The sequence below is a fragment of the Nylanderia fulva genome, unplaced genomic scaffold, assembly GCF_048542155.1.
Source record: "Nylanderia fulva isolate GAGA-0341 unplaced genomic scaffold, ASM4854215v1 Scaffold459, whole genome shotgun sequence".
NCBI lineage: Eukaryota > Metazoa > Arthropoda > Insecta > Hymenoptera > Formicidae > Nylanderia > Nylanderia fulva.
This window is the reverse complement of record NW_028190542.1, coordinates 27698-43786: the sequence shown is the minus strand read 5'-3', so window position 1 is coordinate 43786 and position 16089 is coordinate 27698. Positions and strand designations below refer to the sequence as shown.

The 16089-nt window shown below is 40.2% G+C and overlaps 1 protein-coding gene across 1 annotated transcript; it reads right to left on the bottom strand.

The window, feature by feature from the left end:
• Positions 1 to 10575: 10575 nt before the first annotated feature.
• Positions 10576 to 11376, bottom strand: LOC146721539 (uncharacterized). The gene has a single exon (XM_085486634.1). The coding sequence runs from the start codon at positions 11374 to 11376 to the stop codon at positions 10576 to 10578; it is 801 nt and encodes a 266-aa protein (XP_085342760.1).
• Positions 11377 to 16089: the final 4713 nt, after the last annotated feature.

Genomic DNA, 16089 nt, shown 5'->3' with positions numbered 1-16089 from the left:
CGAAAGGATCTGAATAGCTCAGCTGGAAGAGCAGTCGCCCGGCAAGCGAAAGGTCTCGGGTTCGATTCCCGATTCAGCGATTTTCGGATCTATATTTTTCTCTTGCATTCATTTATTTATTTTCCGTAGGGGGGTTAAAGGGGTATTGAAATTAAATCTCAAAATATGAGATTATTTCATATTTAAAATCTTGGCCGTGTCCAAGTAAAAATTTGGTGCCTTGTGCACCGGTATTTAATTCTAACGAAAAATTATTTAGTTTCGTTAGGATAACGCATTGTCATCCGCGATTTGGCTCTTGTTGCCCGTCTTATACGTTAAATTTATATTTATATTACAGAGCCTTGTTAAAACTCTTATATTTGATACACGCTGGCTTAAAAAATGCGTTTGTTTACCAACATTAATATATATAACAGAGAAAAGTATAGAATCGAAAGGATCTGAATAGCTCAGCTGGAAGAGCAGTCGCCCGGCAAGCGAAAGGTCTCGGGTTCGATTCCCGATTCAGCGATTTTCGGATCTATATTTTTCTCTTGCATTCATTTATTTATTTTCCGTAGGGGGGTTAAAGGGGTATTGAAATTAAATCTCAAAATATGAGATTATTTCATATTTAAAATCTTGGCCGTGTCCAAGTAAAAATTTGGTGCCTTGTGCACCGGTATTTAATTCTAACGAAAAATTATTTAGTTTCGTTAGGATAACGCATTGTCATCCGCGATTTGGCTCTTGTTGCCCGTCTTATACGTTAAATTTATATTTATATTACAGAGCCTTGTTAAAACTCTTATATTTGATACACGCTGGCTTAAAAAATGCGTTTGTTTACCAACATTAATATATATAACAGAGAAAAGTATAGAATCGAAAGGATCTGAATAGCTCAGCTGGAAGAGCAGTCGCCCGGCAAGCGAAAGGTCTCGGGTTCGATTCCCGATTCAGCGATTTTCGGATCTATATTTTTCTCTTGCATTCATTTATTTATTTTCCGTAGGGGGGTTAAAGGGGTATTGAAATTAAATCTCAAAATATGAGATTATTTCATATTTAAAATCTTGGCCGTGTCCAAGTAAAAATTTGGTGCCTTGTGCACCGGTATTTAATTCTAACGAAAAATTATTTAGTTTCGTCAGGATAACGCATTGTCATCCGCGATTTGGCTCTTGTTGCCCGTCTTATACGTTAAATTTATATTTATATTACAGAGCCTTGTTAAAACTCTTATATTTGATACACGCTGGCTTAAAAAATGCGTTTGTTTACCAACATTAATATATATAACAGAGAAAAGTATAGAATCGAAAGGATCTGAATAGCTCAGCTGGAAGAGCAGTCGCCCGGCAAGCGAAAGGTCTCGGGTTCGATTCCCGATTCAGCGATTTTCGGATCTATATTTTTCTCTTGCATTCATTTATTTATTTTCCGTAGGGGGGTTAAAGGGGTATTGAAATTAAATCTCAAAATATGAGATTATTTCATATTTAAAATCTTGGCCGTGTCCAAGTAAAAATTTGGTGCCTTGTGCACCGGTATTTAATTCTAACGAAAAATTATTTAGTTTCGTTAGGATAACGCATTGTCATCCGCGATTTGGCTCTTGTTGCCCGTCTTATACGTTAAATATATAGAATTAAATTTGTCCAATTTATATCTTCAAACTATTCATCATAACAACGAGACCTTTGCCGCTCCTTCTGTCAGTACTTCTTCCGTCAACGCTTCTTCCGTCGATACTCCTTCCACCGGCGCTCCTCCTGTCAACGTTTCCTCTCGCTGCCGCTGTTCCCGTCGGCGCTTGTTCCATCAGTGCTCCTCGCTGTACAAGCTGCTCATGTCGCCGCTGCTCCAATCAACAACAATTCTGATGAAAGACATCCGCGTAAGTTTTAAAAAATTTTATATAAAATTAATTCTTTTTATTTAAAGAATTTTTAAATACATATATATTTTAATATTTTTTAACACTTGAATATTCTTAGCTTGCATAAAAATATAAAGTACTTATATTTTTGTATTACTTAATTGTATATAAATCTTTTTAGAAATTTTTATTGATTTGTTTTATATGTGTAATTAATGTGTATATAAATAACCTTCATGCTTTGTACTTTTATGCATACTGTTATTTATTTATATTGACTGTGAAAAGAATATTTAAACATTAAAAATTTAAATTCCGAAAAATTAATTTAGATAATCTATAATGTAATGCAGAGTTACAAGCTAATAAAATCTTTTATAATTACAGATTGGCGGCGAAGAGGAAGAAGAGCGGGTATCCGTCGACAGGAGCAGAGATTTTTTAATTTCCTGTGCAAATTATCATCGGCGCATTATCATTGGGGACCACGGAATTATCGTAAACATTTATACATAAAGAATAAAATATAATTCTTTCAAATATATATTTAATCAAATATATTTAGTTAAATATACAAAAATATGTATATATATATATATATATATAATATATATATATATATATATATACATATATTTAATTGTTGCAGAAGGAGAGAGAGAGAGAGAGAGAGAGAGAGAGAGTCCAAACGAAGCTTGCGTGATTAATGTGTGCATGTGCATGCGAGATCGGGCAATGCTAATTAGATTTGCGCAATTCGTATCGCGCGCCGCGACTCTCTCAACACGTCGCGCACTAATCACATCGGGCTCGCCCTCTCTTTACAGCGAATCGAGAGAACGCTTTACGCTCAAACACCGCGACCGTTCGAACGACTACAGGCAACCGTTATCTGCAAACAAACGTTGACTACAAACAGTTTTGTCCTCCGAATTTTGTCAAGGTTCCTTATAAACAATGCCAACCAAATCAAAAGTTCGATGATTTGGTTGTCGGAACCCTCTCGAAGGTCGGAAGGACAAAAACCATCCGTCCGCTGCCGTTTTTCTCTTCACTTCACTTGGCTTACGATCGCTCGCACATACAGACCAAGAGTTTGCTGTCGATGATAATTGCTCCGGCACTTCTTTTCGGACAATTCACGTCGTGATTTTCTACTGCACTTCTTGCAGTTTGTTTGCATTTGTTCACCGTGCACGTGTCTGTAAATATATCTTCGTTTATTTGTGATATACTGACTCTTTTTGTTACACCGAACATTGATTCCTTCTTCGCTTCACGTTCACTGACACACGAGTATTTCTCGGCAACCTCTCGTCAAGATTCCGCACATTAATATACATATATATATTTAATGTGTATTAAATGTAGACTTAAAAATATTTCTCTAGGGTGTATTTTACTCTAAATAATTATACTATTGCATCTTTAAAAATACCTAAACGATAATTTTTTCGAATAAATGCGAATTTAACAATATAAACGTATACATACATGAGTACTGCAAAAAAAATGTTTAAGATATCTTTTATTCTGTACCTTTATTCTTATGTGTATCTTCAGAATTACAAATCTGTTTTAATACTTTTTTTACACTTCTTTTATTTGTATTAATATTAAAATTATTTATTCAGAAAATAGACTCTCTTAAAAATTAAATATGTATAAAGACAGGGAAATTAAAAAAATTTTTAATAATTTAATTTAATTTTATTTTATTTTATTATTTTTTTCTATCCACATAAATAATTTTATTTTGTAAATAATTTTATTTCTCTCAAACAAATTTATTAACCCATACCTGTCAAAACTAGATAATGAATTGTCAAAACCAGGTAATCAATAAATCAATACATCATAAAACGTTAGCGCCTTCTTGCGTCAGTTATATGAAGAGTCGCATATGTGGGCCGCGACGTTTCTTAATGAAAAATTTTGACATTTCAACTTTGTATCGTAATAGCTCCGGTTAGATAGCACGTAGCGCAAAAATAAATACACTCATTATATAATTCATACTCAAGCTATCGATTGAGCCTAGAAATAACTCAATCACGGTTATATGTGAACTGAAAATATCGAGTACCCTCAACTATTCGACTCGCGTAAAGAGACACGGCGTGTCTCTTTCTTTCTTTTTTGGACTTAGCACAAGACACTACCGTGTCTCTTGATCAGACCGTACTCACTTAACCTTTGAAATAGTTTCTGTAAGTGGTCTTTGTGCTCTTCTTCGGTTTTTGATGTTACTAGAATGTCATCTATGTATGCGTAGCAAAAGTCGAGGTCATGGAGCACCTCATTAATAAACCGTTAAAACGTTTGTGCTGCATTTTTTAAGCCGAATGGCACACGGAAAAAAGTAGCTGCCGTAGCTAAAAACTGCGTGTGGTAACTAAAAGTCAGGTGTAAAATATGGACTGCTATCATTTTAGTTGCGATACTGATTTAATTTAGTTAAAAAGATTTAACTAACCGATATACGATGTTTAGCTACATGTGACACTATATCTAAAATATTTTCTACTAAAAAGTATGTTAGAGATAGCTACACTAATTAGCATAGCTATCAAACGGATTTTGCTGTAATTTAGAAAGGTTATGGGAATATGAGATGCTAGTCTGGGCTGCTATTCTATACATATGATTACCGATAGTTGTCGGTTATGTGCGTCGTTGCGCATGTTTTTTTACATATCAAAAAACTCGTAACGATACTTACTGAACCGTCAACTATCGGCAATCATATATAGAATAGCGATCCTATAGTATGCATGATTAACATCAATAGTTGTCGGTTCGATAATTGTTGTTGTGTGTTTAATATTAAAAAAATTAAGAAACATGCAATATTTAGGCGTATTTACCGACAACTATTATTAATGCGTACAGAATAGCATCCATTAAAATAATTAATGAAAGGCTCGTATAAATTAACAAAATTAAAACAAATATAGTAGGCCAACTGAACGAGCAAAAAATAAGATGTAAAAATTTTTTTATTAATAGTTAAATAATTAAAATTATCATTCCGTTACAGAAACAATATAAATCGTAAACGTTTCGACTGCACTACAGTCTTTTTCAATACATAAAAGTTAAATATTAAAATACAAAGTTAAATGTTAAAAATACAAAGTTAGTTAAATATTAAAATATAAAATTAAAACGATTCTTCGCTGTTGACCAATAGATGTGCAAGACGATTGGTCTGAGATGCCAAGTTATGTGACATTTAATCATGCTGCGGATATATTACTCGAATTAAATCAATGTCAGATAAAATTAAAAAATCTTTCAACTTACATTATCGTTTTAACAAGTCCTTCTTCCCGATCTTTCAAGTGTGTGTTGCGAAGTCTGAATAACAAATGTCAAAGTAGAGAACGTGATGTATTTATTTATTACCAATGTTTTTTCTAAACTATGATTCAGCAATTTTTTTAAGTATGTCAAAATAACTACTGTCTAACAATTCGGTGTCTTTATTTAAATTAATTCCATTTTTCTGTTCTGTAATGTGGATCATTTCAGATATTAGCCTTTTATGGTAATTCTTTTCATGATCCATAATTTTAGTATTGTCCCAGTCAAATGTATGTTGTTCGTTTAGAATGTGTTCCGTGACAACCGAATGTTTAGCAGAGTCTAATTTAATATTATTTTTATGTTCTTTAAGTCTCGTTCCTAACTGTCTTTTTGTTTGTCCGACATATGTGGCGTCACAATCGTTGTAATTCAATCTATAAATAACATTAGAATTCGTGGGGCAATTATTTCTGTCCTTTTGAACTTTTATGAAGTCATTCAATTTTTTAATGCAACGATATCCCACCACTACGTCAGGTCTTCTTATTGCTGAAGCAACTTTCTCAGATATTGATTCTATATATGGTATGACAAAATAATGTTAGTATTAGTATTATTAGTATCTGTTATATTGTTGTTATTAGACTTGTTGAATTTCTTAATTGAGAGATTTTTCAATCTGCGTTTTATTTCTGTGAAAATTAGATCAAGAGGATAACCGTTGGATAGCAAAATGTTAATAGCTTTCTCTATGTTTTTTTTGTGAAATTGCGGATGTGATAGTAATATAGCTCTATCTACCAAGTTATAAATTGTTCCTATTTTATGACAAATCGGATGATTTGAAAAAAATGAAAGTAATCTACCTGAGAATGTCTTTTTGTGATACCAATCTAAATAAATTTTATTATCTATTACTTTGATCATTATGTCTAAAAAGCTTACACAACGATTATCCTCTTTTTCCAATGTAAATTGTAGTCTATCGTTATAATTGTTGAATTCGTTCAAAACATATGTAATATTGTCAGCGGAAGTGCATAAAATAATGTCGTCTACATAACGGAAATAAAAAGTCAGGCCTTGCGGCCGAGACCCCTCCCCGACCGCGCAGTCAATGACTGCGCGGTTTCGTCCCGGTTGCGGCGCAAGGCGACACCGACCCCACGCCGCGCCCTTCTAAAGAGTTTGGGGGGCGGGGCCATGGCTCGAGAGCTCCCGCTCGAGCCATCGCCCCCCGCCCCCCCGGTGATCGCGACCCCCAGATCCCCTAGAGGGTGATCCGGTTCGGCGTTCCACCAGGGGAGCCCTCACCAGAGGGCTCCTCTCTGAAGGAGAGGAACCCTCTTCCGTGGACGGCGTTGCCCTCCCCCCGGGTGCCTCATGGCTCCCGGTGAGAGGGCCTCACGCGTCACGTCCTCACAGAGGGGGACCCAGGCGCCCCGGCCGGACTGGCGATGCCCGCCCGCCGGGGACACGTGGCCCCCCCTCGGCCCCCCCGGCTGCGGCTCCCTCTACTCCCTTGGGAGTTAGGATTTGGCCGCAGCCGAAAGAGTTTTCCCTAACCGGGCGCGCAGGGCGCCCCCCCTTAGCGGGGTGACGCGCCCACGCGCCCGGCCCGCGTGAGGTTCCCGGGGGGGAGGGCCTTTGGGACTTAGTTGTCCCCGGCCCCCCCCCCCCCCCGGAACCCTCTTGATCTAATTTTCACAGAAATAAAACGCAGATTGAAAAATCTCTCAACTAAGAAATTCAACAAGTCTAATAACAACAATATAACAGATACTAATAATACTAATACTAACATTAAATATTTTGTCATACCATATATAGAATCAATATCTGAGAAAGTTGCTTCAGCAATAAGAAGACCTGACGTAGTGGTGGGATATCGTTGCATTAAAAAATTGAATGACTTCATAAAAGTTCAAAAGGACAGAAATAATTGCCCCACGAATTCTAATGTTATTTATAGATTGAATTGCAACGATTGTGACGCCACATATGTCGGACAGACAAAAAGACAGTTAGGAACGAGACTTAAAGAACATAAAAATAATATTAAATTAGACTCTGCTAAACATTCGGTTGTCACGGAACACGTTCTAAACGAACAACATACATTTGACTGGGACAATACTAAAATTATGGATCATGAAAAGAATTACCATAAAAGGCTAATATCTGAAATGATCCACATTACAGAACAGAAAAATGGAATTAATTTAAATAAAGACACCGAATTGTTAGACAGTAGTTATTTTGACATACTTAAAAAAATTGCTGAATCATAGTTTAGAAAAAACATTGGTAATAAATAAATACATCACGCTCTCTACTTTGACATTTGTTATTCAGACTTCGCAACACACACTTGAAAGATCGGGAAGAAGGACTTGTTAAAACGATAATGTAAGTTGAAAGATTTTTTAATTTTATCTGACATTGATTTAATTCGAGTAATATATCCGCAGCATGATTTTTTTTTTTTTTTTTTTTTTTTTTAGAGTCAGGAAATTTGCCTAAACCAAACTTCGCGTCCTGACCCTTGAGGGAGGGCCAGGAGGCTTCGTGGTGGATTCCCGCTCGTAGTATCCCGAGGGACTATCGGACGGGGTACCGACCTAAAACCTGACTATAGCCCCTGGTCGTTGACGGGTATTGTCCACCGCGGAACCGCTAACGCATTACTTCACGGTGGACACCCATGACCTGGTCCTGTGAAGGACACATCCCCGGACAACTAGGTTGCCCGTCCAATACCCTCACCCCGAGAGGGTAAATAAGAGTGAGCCGGGCTATCAGCTCACTCCCGGCCATCCCGAGGCCAACGTGCAATGGAATTGGAGCCCCCACTCCTCTCCCTGCCGGCCTGGTTGGCGAGATGACCGCAGCTATCAAACCCCACATGAATTGACGTCACAAGACGTCACCAGCCTCGTGGACAAACATGTAAACACATATATACACAATCCACAAAAAAGACCAAATAAGGGCCACAGGCCCAGCCCTCTAGGGGCCAACGGTGAGGCACAGTGGCCGACCACAATGAAGGTGGGAGGGTTGTTACTCCCACCTATGAACGAAAGACAACAAGACTAAACAAAAACATGAACTTGGCGCGGGTGAAGAGGCCGCGGAGTCACCTTGCGGCAACCTCCCCGACACTCAAACACCCATCGCCGCTACCTACAAAACATAAACTTGGCGGAGCAGGGAGACCACGGAGTCACCTTTCGGCAACCTCCCCGGAACTCCCCGCATCCACCGCTACATACTACGACTAGTGACAAAAAAAAATTTTTTTAACATTGACCAACTATTTGGATGATCTGCGCCACGTGCAATGCAAATCCACCCAGCCCACATTGAGGGCAGCGTGCAATGACGTACAGATACCCCATCTGTAATGTCTGCTGTTCCTCAATGTGGGGTATCGCGATAAATTGGACCGAAAGTACCAACAAAATGAAGTTGGCTGACATGCATTAAGAAGAAGACGTGTCAGCCTCAACTGGATCAATCAGAGGCGGGTGAGAGAAGGGCAGCCTGCAACCTCCTCTCATCCTCCTCCTTACAGCGCATAATAGCATTAGCATACTGACTGAACGCAATCCATTTGTCCTCGGATGTTAGTATTTCCTTTATGATATTCTCTAGGTTGAGAGAGTCAATGTCCAAGTCCAAAACACTTTGCACATTGCACGCTGCCCTCAATGTGGGCTGGGTGGATTTGCATTGCACAAACTATTGCGCTCAAAGAGCCACTCGCGACAATGAATCAATGTGTGTTCACTGGTATCATCACGGTTAGTACACTGCTGACATTTAGGTGAAAGTCTCTTCTTAATCCTAAATAAATAATAGCCGAAACAGCCATGACCTGATAATATTTGTGTAATGTGAAAGTCAACATTACCAAAACTTCTTTCAAACCACTGCTTCAGAACAGGCTTGATGGCCATCCTAGTAATCTCCCCCGGAGCTCCGTGTCGTCTGATGGTAATTTCCCACTGGCGTAGCATTATTATTTCCTCTTCTTCTTTAATTTCCGCAATAAATTGCGGCTGCCAGTCCGGAGTGTCTCTCAGTTCAGATACGCGATAATACACACGCCTCCGGCATGATGCAAGAAGCGGCCACGGAGGGATCCCAGCAATCAAACAGGCCGCCAAGTAGGATATCGTACGATAGCCCGAGATGACCCGTATAGCCGTCCTACGCTGAAGCGCTTGCAGCATACGCGTCTCCTTATAAGGTGCCACAAAATATTTATCTGCCCACACTGGGGCCGCGTACATTACGATAGATGTAATTACATTAGCATATAATTTTCTTTTCCTAGCTATAGGTCCTCTAAGGTTCGGCAACAATCTCGCTAATGATCTTTGGGTCTTAGAAGCCTTCTTCTCAATGTAGTGGAAATGATCAAAAAATGACCATTTACTGTCGATCATCACACCAAGGTATTTCATGACAGATCCTACCTTTATTCTGGAGTTGCCACACGTGATAAAAGGTCTGTCACGTGGCTCTCTATAGCAGAAAAGTATTGCCTCAGTTTTTTCTTCAGCTACGTCAAGCTGGATAAGACGAATATAACGGAGGATTCTAGCCAACTGAATATCAGCCTTAAGCACTGCTCTAGGAATGGTTTCAGCAGCAGAGACAATCAATGTGTCATCTGCTATGCGGCACCCAGGTTCTAGTTGTAAACAAAGGACATTATTGAAGGCCAGATTCCAGAGCAGAGGTCCCAAAACAGAACCCTGCGGCACACCAGAGTCCACTTCTCTTTTATGCAAGCCACCATTTCCGTCTTGATAAATGACGTACCTATTACGTAAGTAACTGCTGATAATGTTACGTAGATAAACCGGGATATTACGTTTGCGCAAGGCATTTGCAATAACTCCCCAAGGGACAAAGTTGAACGCATTCTTAATATCCAGGCTAACCGCTATAGCCTTCTTGCCCTCCTCAAGCGCAGAGGTTGTGTACTGCCTGAGATCCATTAGAGCGTCAACCGTGGATCTATTCCTTCTAAACCCATATTGCTGGGAAGATAGGTCGTAGACTGGGTTTTTCTTCAACCAGAACTGAATCCTGTCGACGATGACTCGTTCGAAAGTCTTCCCTAATTCATCCAAGAGACAAATGGGTCTTGCCTTGACTGGTGTATTTGGAGCTATGGCACCTTTAGAAATAAGAACCAGGTTGGCTGTTTTCCACTTATCTGGGAAAACGCCCATTCGCAAGCATCTAGTATAGCACGCAGCCATAACACGGATCATCGACCATGGCACGATTTTCAAGGCCGAGGACTTAATGCCATCCGGGCCCGGGGCAACATTACGAGCCAACCTCTTTTTTAATAGGCTATGGACTTCGGCAGGTGTTATATCCTATTCTTCGTTCCATGCGACACTCGAAATGGGGTGGCTAGTCCTAAATCTGTTAGATGGAATTAACCTAGCAAGTAGGTCGGACAGTTCCTCACCTGATATGGATGTAGCCAAGTTGCTGCCAGACCTACGCAGACGATTCAGGACCATTTTGTATGGCAACCCCCATGGATCCTCATTTAAGGTACCAATCAATTCTTGCCATGCCGAGTTCTTGGATTTCTTGATGGCCATGCGCAAATCCCTCCTTGACATCCTATAATTGTCTATAGCACTTCTAATAAGAGCATCATCCTGCTTCCTCCTAGCACGAGTAAGAACGCGCCTATCGCCAATGGTTTTCTTCCTGAGGTTGCCGATCTCTTCAGTCCACCAATAGCTGCACTTCTTACTAAATTTGCTCAGCCTAGGCGCAGACACACAGCACGCATCGGAAATTGTCTGGTTGATCCATTCAACGAGGGATTCAGCAGAATCGTCCTCCAAGGCGGGTATGGAATTTGAGTTGCAATACCATTCTATGCATTCTATGAATAATGGTTTGTCCATCTTTTTAAAATTCCATCCTTTAACTGGTGATCGATCAGATGTACGCTGAGTGTTAACATGACACAGGTAGGTAAAGCTAATATAGGCATGGTCAGATAAGGTCTCGATATCATTCATGACCTGCCATTCACTTATGTCGTCCATTATGCCGTGTGATGCCCATGTAAAATCAACGATAGATGTCCCCTGCGGACGGACACAGGTTGGAGTGTTACCAACATTCAGCAGCGACAGGCCATTCGAAGCCGCCATAAGACCAATCAGCGTGCCACGTCTATCTGTATCCTTTGATCCCCATAGGTGAGACTTACAAGGAGATGACGCCAATTAGAAAATCGCTTTTCCAACGAGTCATAGTGCGTTCGATAGCTTACATGTAGCTAATAAAAACCCTAAAGGCGTTTGTGCCAATGGGCCTTTGTTTAGGAGAAATTACCAAACAAAGTTAGGGTCACGCAACTATGTGAAAATTATAATTAAGAAAATACAAAACTGTCCAGATGTAATTTCACAATCAGATGACGAAAGCAAACAATTAAATACTCGTGCTGATGCGATTCGTATACAATCTTTAACTCATTATCTGTTATCAGCGCCGAAATTTAAATGTATGCTTCAATATGCATGGTATGCATCCAAATTAGCTGACGATAGAGAAATATTTTTAAATGTGAATCAATTATGCTTCCCTTCGAACATTTATAATAAAACATGTGTATGTGGACAACATAATTCATTTATTAAATGTTTGTGGTGCGAAAAAATTTTATGTTTCCAATGTTTTTACATCAATTTTCATCCACAACATTGCGAAGCGATGGAAACCTTTTATCATATGTAAATAAATATATAATTATAAAAGAAAGTTTATATTGTACAAAATATTCTTGACAAAATAACACATGTATATTGCATGAGAAATATAATCAGTTCATGACTTTAAAACTGTTTTTTATTTCGTATTGCGTTCAAACATCCCGAAATGTCCTTATTTTTACATAGAAAAATAAAATAAATTAAAAAAAATAAATAATAATTAATGTAGTGTTTTTTATATATCCAAAATTGAAAAAAAAAAAAAAAAAAGCGAAGCAGTCGTCGGCGGGACTCGAACGCACGTCGCCGGCACAAAAATGTATGGACGAGAACCTTAGTCGACTCAACTACGCCGCTTACTCGAAAAAGGTTCTAATGTTCTTCTTTACATGGGACATAGTTGCGTGTCCCTAACTTTGTTTAGTAATTTCTCCTAAACGAAGGCCCATTGGCACAAACGCCTTTAGGGTTTTTATTAGCTACATGTAAGCTATCGAACGCACTATGACTCGTTGGAAAAGCGATTTTCTAATTGGCGTCATCTCCTTGTTAGCATTGAAGTCCCCGCAAACAAGGACCTTTTTATAACGGAGTTGCTTAATTAAATCATCCAGGACGTCTATAAAAGCTTCAAAAGCAACCCTTGAGCTATTCGGTGAAATATAGCAGGATACTAGATAGAAATCAGCGTATTCCATAGTTATAATATTGTCTAGGTTCTTATATAATCTATTTCTAACATTATTATTAAATAGTATAATAGCCGCTGAATTGTCTTTACTATAGTAGCAATCTGTCGGAGTACACCTTCCGCAAGGAGGCTCGGAAATTGCTGCCAAATCAATGCTAAGCTCGATCGATTGCTGACGCAATAGATCAAGAGCCTGCCATGACCTGTTTAAATTGCACTGGAAGATCTTAGTTGCCATGTCTGAAAGCTTGTTCCGGCTGTTTCTGCTCTACACGTTTAACAGTGTCGTAGCCATTGTTAACCAAACAAGGGTAAGAACCGATACGGTGGTTACTATTTTTACCTAAATTAGAGCATATTACACAGTGCGGAGGAGCAGAGCAGTCTTTGGCCTTGTGCTCACTGTTTCCACATCTGAAGCAGGAACCAAACCTGTCCTCTGAGGCCGAACAGTTCGTCCTAACAGGACCGAATCGCCAGCATTTAAAACATTAGACTGGACGTTTTTTGAGCAGCTCGACTCTCGCCGACGTCCAGCCAATATAAAGGCGACCAACTTCGGCAATCGAAATTGCCGCATTGAGGGGGCATTGCACCCAAACGATCCCCATTCCATCACGCATTCTTTTTATGTCACTGATGTTAAAAGACGTTGGAGAAAAATGGCTGATGTGAACCAGCTGTTCTCTGATTTCCTCTTTGAGGGTGGAGGGGGCCAGACCTACTATTTTAAGCTCACCACGAGCAATCGGATTATCAACCTTGGCTACATCTTGAAGGATGACTTCCAGTTGATCCTTAAGTCGGCCGGCGAGTTCCGTACCACTCTCTCCAGGCACCTCGATCTTAAAGCCGCCATTAAAGGCCGGACGAATCCTGGTCTCTTTGATGCCAAGGCCTTCAAGAGAAATACTCTGCCGGGCGACACGAAGAATGTCAGCATAGGAGGACTCAGTACCAGCCTTGCTAGTGATCGTGACAACTGCCACTTTACGCCTACCAACCCTAGATTTAATTACTGGTCTAAAACTACCAACATCACGCCGACCACCAGCGACATCATCACGGGAACTCCTAGAACTTCTACGTGAGGAAGAGGGTATGGGAAGCGAGGGAAAATCTCCATCACCTCTCGCAGCGGGCGCCATCCTTGGTGAGGCAGGCTTACCGTACGTCATTCTAGGGGGAGCAACCTGTTTGTTCTCCACAATTCTGATGCCCCTAGTACGTGGGCTTTTCAGAGGTGGACGAAAAGCTTTATTGTCCAGTGTTTTATCGGCACTTGTATTGCGAAACACCCTTGAAGCAATGTATGATGTTTTCTCCAAATTTGCAAACGGAGGTGGACTCCACGCCGACCCAGCCGACTCTGAAGCCCAGTCCACAGCACGACTCGAGTTACCCAACTCCTTACGGGTATACTATAAGAGGCTTAGCAACGGAAGAGTCAGTATCTTCTTGTTCAGCAATTTGAACTCTAACCTTAGATACCTTGCTGAATTTAGGCACATTGTTCCGTTCCTCTCTAAGCGTCCGTAACTCTTCTTGTAGCGCTGCCATCGTATTTTTGACACTTTTGAGCTCAGTTTCAGTGTCCTCACTACGCTTACGGATCTCTTTGATCTCAGCCTGAAGCTCCTGATTAACGCGTTGCAGGTGGTTGATGTCGCCCTGAGCCTGGACCTTTTCGCTATAGGCGTGGACAACATCTCCTAATTGCTCCAGATACCGCTTCCAACGACCACTAAACGGACCAGAGACATTCTTACTTTTGCCTCGCAGGATTTCTGTTTGATTAATCAGTGACAAGCCATACGAGGCAATTTCGCCATTATTCATAGCGACCAGTTCTTCAATGCTAATTCTAGCAGTGACGTCTGAGTCGCACGAAATATCCAGATCCGGATTGGTAGTCTTGCTTTTCTCCAATCCTGAACTGGAAACCAAAGTACTTTTTTTCTTATTTTGAGGTATTTTCTTTTTAGATCCGCTAGCTTTTTGGCTGATCGACAAATCCGATGCAGCCGCATTCGTGTCATCATCATCTGAGATGATAACAGGACTTGATTCAGGTAACACACCTCTGTCATCAACAGCAGCAAGCCTTTTGCTACGCCTTTTTCTCCCGGTGTTTCTTGTTTTGCGCAGGATTCTTCTTTCATCCGGTGAGGAGGATCCGGCATCGTCCTGACTCGAATCAATAGTAGGCTCAACATCTTCTTCCTTTTCAACAGCAGCATCCTGTTCGTCCTGTTCATCAGAGCTGACTATCATTCTATGCTTACGGCTCCTTCTGACCGAAGCAACAGCATCATTTTCAGGCGATTCGTCGGCTTTTCTTTTAGATGCATGATCGGATGGTAACACATCTTTGACAAATTCGACTGAAGGATTATTAGATCCCACTCTGACAGTCTTAAAAGGATCATATACTGGATCAACATGCGATTGCTAATCACCTGGTGGGTCAGTATTTGCCACCACTACGTCCATCTGTTCATAACCTGCCTCGACCTCAGGTTCATTTAAGACCGCGGTAGCTATATTAACCTGCTCGCCCAACGGCAACGAGCAGGCCAGCCCCTCGTTCGATGACGACAAAGCAGAGCCGGGGACAACAACTCCACCATGCCGGTCGCTGGAGGCTCCGATCACCTCCTGCGACAGTAAGTTTAATTCGTGTTCCTGATTGTGTGTCATATTTGTATAATAATTTGGTTTTTCAGAGGGTGTCCTTCCCCCGTAATCGCAATCCATGGACTCGCCGAGTTGGTATACAGAAGATCCGTTCAGAGTGTTTTTAGCAATATCGTCAATCATCGAGCAAGAGATAGCGCGAAATTTTTCGCTAATCCTCTCAAGCTCGGCTTTCTTGTCGCTAATCGAGTGTCTCATGTTGATAAGGTTGTCCTCTGCCTTATCCAGTTCGACCATCCTTGTTAGATCCTCAAGCTGTGTTGTCATGGAATCAACCATAAGCTGATTAGGTGGATATTGTTTCATTTAAACTAGGCGAGGTATTATTTATCCTGCGTGAGCTAAGTTCGACTTCGTCTATATTCGGTAAGGAATTTATCCTTAAAATACTGTCAAAGCCGAGGTCCTTAATAAGCAGTTCATATTTACACACCTTACCTAATAGATACGAGCGGGCACAAAACATTTTGTAACCCTGATTATATATTATTTTGACGCATGCTTCAATATAGTTCAGATCTGCAAGAATTTCAGAGTAATCACATATCAAATTGTTATTGCGTAACTTAGCAATTGAGCCCATCGCACAGCCCAAAAGCATAGTGGGTGTGAGGCGGGCTTTATTTAGACGTGCCATCAGTTCTTCAATTGACTCCATGTTAGAATTGTATAATTGAATGTCAATATAAGGTGTTACACTTTAGGCAATAATATGTCAAAGTAATTAATTAAAAAATTTTTTGCAAGGCTCCACTAAAGCT